General features: G+C 39.8%; 1 protein-coding gene across 1 annotated transcript; it reads left to right on the top strand.

The window, feature by feature from the left end:
* The first annotated feature begins 44 nt into the window (after positions 1-44).
* Positions 45-6435, top strand: LOC116378045 (serine protease 27-like). The gene is made up of 5 exons (XM_031839844.1): positions 45-986; positions 1399-1558; positions 2323-2591; positions 3992-4131; positions 5872-6435. Exons 1-5 carry the CDS (start codon positions 923-925, stop codon positions 6154-6156), a joined length of 918 nt encoding a protein of 305 aa, XP_031695704.1. The 5' UTR covers positions 45-922; the 3' UTR covers positions 6157-6435.
* The last annotated feature ends 406 nt before the right edge of the window (positions 6436-6841 follow it).

Below are 6841 nucleotides of genomic sequence, written 5' to 3'. Positions count from 1 at the left end.
CTTTAGGGCGGGGCTACACAGTGATTGACAGGTCTCTACCAGAGACTATATTCTCAGCTCCAACATGTAAAAGTTCTTATAGAGCAGCAAAAGTACTGTAGTATTCATGCAGTAAAAGCACAGTAGTATTGTCAGCTGCAGTAAAAGTCTTCATAGAGCAGTAAAAGTCTTCATAGAACAGTAAAAGTCTTCATAGAACAGTAAAAGTACTCATAGAACAGTAAAAGTACTCATAGAACAGTAAAAGTACTCATAGAACAGTAAAAGTACTCATAGAGCAGTAAAAGTCTTCATAGAGCAGTAAAAGTCTTCATAGAGCAGTAAAATGTCTCCTGTTACTGATGTACTTGTATATAATATCATTAGTTGATCGTGAAGCATCTTGTTAAAGCTGCTCCAGATGAAGACACTTTGAACTACTTTACAGTCACATAGTTTAGTCCGGTAGGTCTCAACATAGGGGTCGGGCCCCTCCAGAGGGGCACCAGATCAATCTGACGGGTCCTGACACGATTAATGGGAGAGAAGAAGAAACTAAGATCTGATCCACATTAATACGTTTTTCACTTTCTGGAATTTTCTCCAATCTTTGATTTCTTTTCGGTGAAATATTGACGATTGATCTGGAAAGTAAGTAAAGAGAGAGAAGTAGAATATCACGGTGCGTCAACACACACAACTTCAACGAGGAAGTGAGACGCCTCACAAACCTCATCACACAATAATCTTTTCATCTGGTGAATGATTATCGTGATCATTTCTTGGAACTGGAAGGACGTTTAAAATGTCCTCCTTTGTTTGACTAAATGCTACAAATACCAACCTCGCCCAGCAACACAATGACAAACAACCAGTTGGTTTAGTTTCCCACATTCTCGGAAATAAATCAATTTTTACTCGAAACTGATTTTAATGCTTCAGAATGCAACAAACACTAATATATTCTTATTCTTTGTCTCCCGCAGGAAGCAACGCACAGCTAGACGGTGAGTTATGTTCTCATTTCAGTTCACAGGTTTCAGACTCTGAGCCCTCGACATGAATCCAGTGCAGGTTTCAGGGGAGTCTGTACATAACATATAATAATAGTCTAATCTAAACAATAATAATCTCTAGAAGCAGCTTTCTGACACGCTGCTGCATTTCTGTTTGCATTAAAACAAACAAGATATGGTGTTACAGGGCCAGGCTAGCTGTTTGCACCCACTTCCGGTCATTATGCTAAGCTAAGCTAAGCTCCTCCTGGCTCTATTTCAACACTTAAACACACAGACACGAGCTCAACATCCATCTGAACAAAACACACCTCACAGAAGAGACCTGAAGGCACATGTGTGTCAGTATTAAATCTCGGTGATGTGTTGAACTGTTCTGTGAACTTGAACTGATTCCTGGCAGTTTGCGGCTCGGCGCCGCTCAACAGCCGGATCGTCGGAGGTGAGGACGCCCCCGCCGGCACGTGGCCGTGGCAGGCCAGTCTGCACAGATCCAGTCACTTCTGCGGAGGTTCCCTGATCAACGACCAGTGGGTGCTGACCGCCGCGCACTGTTTCTCCAGGTGAGCTCCGACACGTGAAGCCAGCCGGTGTATCACCAGACCATAAAGAGGATGCGGCAGAAAAAACACATGAATACAAACATCCATGGTGTTCTTCTTTATGGGACAACCAAGTAGGCCGAAGCAGCTTGTTCCATATTCACTTTAAATGCTGTATTTAACTACAAAGAACTCTTCTTTTACCTCTCATGACACTTCATACTGCTACTAACTCTGAAACTCAGTAAATATTCTACTTTTTACTTCTCTACATGTATCTGACAGCTTTACTTTACAAATTAACATTTTTAACACAAAACATATGAAGAGTTCATAAAATATGATGTTTAGTTATAAATTAAACTCCCCAACATTTGATACAAGTAGAGCTAAAACCATCAGCCCATTAATCAATTAGTCCATTAATCAAGTAATCAATTAATAAATTAGATAATTAATCAATTCGTTGATTTACAAAAAATGATTATGAAAACTATTTTGATGATTGAAGTCATTTTTCATATAAAATATTTTCTAAATCCAGAATTAATAATGTTAATGTTATTGTATTTGTACAGTGTGGTTTTAGTACCTTTAGTTGTACCAGAGAATTTTTACTTTTTACTTTTACTGTTAGAGTATTTGTACAGTGTGGTAATAGTATTCTTTACTGTAACAAAGTATTTGTGCAGCATGGTACTATAGTACTTTTACTGCAAAAGCATATTTTACAGTGTGGTACGAGTACTTTTACTGCATATTTAAACTTCTCTTCCGTCCTTCAGCTCCAGTACTTTCGGTTTCACCGTCTATCTCGGACGGGACACCCAGCAGCTGCCGAACACTAACGAAGTGTCCCGGAGACTGTCTCAGGTCATCAGACATCCGAACTACAACGACCGAACCAACGACAACGACATCGCCTTGTTGCGCCTGTCCTCACCTGTGACCTTCACCAACTACATCAGGCCGGTGTGTCTGGCGGCGGACGGCAGCTCGTTCGCGGGCGGGGCGTCCTGCTGGGTCACCGGGTGGGGAACCATCAACACTGGCGGTGAGAGTTTATTTTAAATGTATTATTAATGTCAATAGTGGACGATTGTACGGAGTAATTCAGTGTGTAGTGTTGTGTCCAATAAATTGTGACCTTCTAGTAAAATACCACCGTGTAGAAATACTCTGTTACGAGTAAAAGTCCTGCATTCTGTTTTTACACATACATGACATGAAACTGTACTTTGTCCGTCCGCAGGCCTCTTGTACCTTTGACTTTGTAAATGAAAACAAAGTACATTAATATATAAATATATGAGCAGTTCATCTTTTATGTTTTGATGACTCAGCAGAGTTTCATGTGAGTCCCAACTGTGACACATCAATGATGAAGCCTTAATATAGTTCTTTCAAACCCGTTTCTTCTTCAGGCCACGCCCCCCAGTCAGTGATGTCACAACAGGTGTTTTTCCATTAGCAGTTGCACAATTTTCATAAGAGCTTCAGAAAAACAAGAAACACTCACAGAGAAGCTTCCTCTTTAAAAATACAAGTAACATCTCACTGATTTACAGTCTGGGTCGACTCCTTCATTCTGCTTCATTGTGCTCCTGATAGAGCAGGAACCATTTACAAAGGACATACATATATACATATAGTACATACAGTATATATATATTTAGACTATATATACTGATTCTGGAACCGGCCCAAACCAAAGTTAACAACACTTGTTCAAAAGACAAGACTAGTGATTGAATGTGTCTCATTGGTTTCTACTGAAGAAGTAAATCTTCAAAAACACAACCATTTGCTAAGTCCCGCCCCTTGAATGAAGACTGCCCAATCACAGCGTAGCATTGCTCTGCTTCATAGACTCTCGTCACTGGTTTCAGATGTTCTTCAGGCTGGTTTGGTGGATCTGGAGCTCGTCGTAGTTAAACGTCTCCTCGTTCAACCGTTCTGATGATCTCCTACCGAAGGTTACTCGTTTTCAGCAACGTGTCAGTTGACGCTCGTTAATGAAAACGATCCTTTCAAAATGAACTTCGTTAAGTTTAGGAAAAGATGATGAAATAAATATCCTGGTTTGGGTTAAAGTAACGACGGAAGTAGAAAACTTAAGTTACGTGAAAAATAAATCAACGTTGACTTCTCGCTTCACACGAGGAACACAAAGCGTTCTGCTGAGGAACGTTTCTCTCTCTGAGATCGACTTCTCCTGTTTCCACAGAGCAGATGATATTAATCAGTGAGGTCGGTTAGTGATGCTCTCCATGATGACAGCTGCTTACTTTGAGTTCTTAATCAAACAAACAGGAGGCAATAGTGACCTTATGAGGGACTATTTCCAGCGGCGTATTAATCCACACGTTCTAGTGAGTATTTGTATAAACTACAGGGTGATGATGGTGATGAAGGAACGTGTCTCCCAGACTTATTGTGTCTTTCTGTCTTCAGTTTCGCTCCCGTTCCCTCAGAGGCTGCAGGAGGTTGAAGTCCCCGTGGTGTCCAACGCTCAGTGTAGCGCCGCCTACTCCACACTCACCAGCAACATGATCTGTGCCGGTCTGGACGAGGGCGGGAGGGACTCCTGCCAGGTGAGTCTCCTCCTCCTGATGACACGCTGAGAGCTGCAGATGTAACTTTAGTTACTTTACACATTCAGAGTATGAATCAACTATTGACTGAAGTATTATTACTGATTACACCACCAGCTGTATATAAAGTCATTCAAATAAGCTCCATTGTTAACGCAGTGGCGGGCCGTGCATTTTATACCTGGGCCTTCACTGCCGTCCTGCAGCTGAAATACCACCTTATAACCACATGATGGTGCCACAGCTGTTATTCATTTCTAACTGTAACTATGTACATCTTCGTATTAAACCGTTCGGTACGAGGCTTACGACACGTTTGATTAATGCTAGAGCATTTGGAAAATGCACAAACTTAAATTCAGGATAATATAATGTTTTCTGCGCTCATGTAGGACAGCAGTTGTCAGCTGGTCTGGCTGTGGGACCCACCATCACTACTTAATGACAAGCCGCAACCCACAGAGATTGTCCTGTGATTTTACTTTCAGGACTGGAACATAGAACGTACTGCTCTGCAGTGTCTTTCCTCGTCTCAGCCCCCTGTGTCATGGTGTGTGGTATATCTCACTGGAGTCAGAATGCCCATATTTGATTGGCTGAGCTGCATCACGTGATGTGATTCACTACCCATCAGCCTCTGCTGTTGAGTTTCATTTCACAATAGTCACGTGCTCGCCCACTGACCAATCACAGCACACTCTGCACCTCGCGGCAGAGCTACACATGGACACTGAGCTGCATGTAATGCTGACGTCATTATAGGCCAGCTAGCAGGCTCTGATAAGTCAAAGAATACGCCCAACATGTCAAACTAAAGATCTGATTGGTTGAACACAATGACAATCAACAATATCGTCCCCATTCACTTAAACTGCACATGGATGCACTTGTGAGTCTGCAGGCCTCTGCCTCTGGTCTTACCTAGAGACACAGAGGTGAAATCTGATTGGATAAAAGCTCTACTTAAAACAAGCTGCACTGGAAGCAGAGCAACTGAGGAAGACAGGAGCTGTGCAATGAGAAAATAAGATGATGGGGAAATATCTTTATAAATTATAATACATGTAGTGTATTTAAGAACAATGATTAAATTATAAAATAGATATAGCTTTGTGATTCTGTTTAGGCCAGCAGAGAAGGCCTTGCAGGCCCTGATGGACCACCACTGCTTTAAAGTGATGAACACATTAATGCATCAACAGTTATACTATAGTATTATATAAATCATTCTGCATAATGAGTACTTCTGACTATGATACTTTTAAGTATATTTCAATGAGCAGCGAGTATTTTTAAACTGTGGTGTAAATACTTTTACTGAAGGAAAAAATAAATTAGCTGTCAGTGTACAATATGTACATTATGTACTACATACAGTACAAAGTACAACATGTACCTCTGAGATGTAGTACAGTATAAAGCAGCAGAATATTAAGTTATCGATTAGTTAGAAATGTCAGTTTATGATGTAGATGATAATTAAACATATAATAATACATTTCAGTCATTTTACAAACAAAACATCTAAATATTCTCTTCTGAAATATGAAGATTACGTGTTTTATTTAGTTGTTTTATTTCATGATGGGAAATTGAGCGATGGGAAATTATATTTGTGTGAATTTTTTTCACTATTTTCTAAAATTTTACAGACAAAATAATTAATCAGTTGAATGAACAATAGTCTGCCAATGAATACTTTGTGTTTCCGGTGTTTTAACCAACATGTTGTCCCGTTAGGGGGATTCCGGCGGCCCGTTGGTGAATCAGAACGGCTCCAGGTGGATTCTGGCCGGCGTGGTGAGCTTCGGGAGAGGATGCGCTGAGGCCGGCTTCCCCGGAGTCTACACCCGAGTGTCTGAGTACCAGAGCTGGATCAACAGCCAAATCACCAGCAACCAGCCGGGCTTCGTGAACGTTACCGTGACCGGGTCCACATCCAGGACCACTGGTGTGGTTTCTCTCTCGTTCACTCTGCTGCTATCCCTCTTCCCCGTCCTCTTCTCTCTCTTCGTGCTCACATAGTGATGATGTTCATGGAGTTTTACAGAAACCAGTCTCAAGAAAATGATTTCAAAACTGGATAAATCTGCTGATTAATGAATAGTTTTGTCTTGTAAATGAACAGACAACAGAGAAATCCTTCATCTCTGTCGTCTGTTCACAATAACAATGACGACAGAAGTATTTGTGCAAACTGTTAAATAGATAAATTATTTTGTCTGCTGAAAATATTCACAAAAATATAATTTCCCTCCGCTCAAAGATATTTATTGAAATCGTTTATTTTTTCATTTATTCAAAACCCAAAGATTTTTAGTTTATCATCAAACAAAACAACAAAATAAAACAAATAAAACAGGTAATCTTCATATTTGAGAAACAGGAAGAAGAGAACATTTAGACGTGTTGCTTGTAAAATGACTGAAATTCATTGTTAATATATTTATCAATTGTGGAAACAGGTGAAATAATCTTCAGTGGAAACTTTAAACCTGTTTGTTAATGAAATTTTAAAAAAGCTATTCAAATAATTTATCAAGACTGACTTTCAAATTTTGAAATGATGAATTCATGATTAAGACTTAAAATTGGAAAAACAAATCCTAAAAGTTTTAAAATTGAACTCATTTAATATATTTCAAAATATTTATTTCCTCCTTTAAAAATGTACAGTTTCTATTTTGCGAACATTTAAATTCGAAGTTAA

The sequence above is a fragment of the Anarrhichthys ocellatus genome, unplaced genomic scaffold (genome assembly GCF_004355925.1).
Source record: "Anarrhichthys ocellatus isolate YVR2014 unplaced genomic scaffold, GSC_Weel_1.0 scaffold2004, whole genome shotgun sequence".
In the NCBI taxonomy this organism is placed as follows: Eukaryota; Metazoa; Chordata; class Actinopteri; order Perciformes; family Anarhichadidae; genus Anarrhichthys; species Anarrhichthys ocellatus.
The sequence above is the reverse complement of the archived record's forward strand: the minus strand, read 5'-3'. Positions and strand labels throughout refer to the sequence as shown.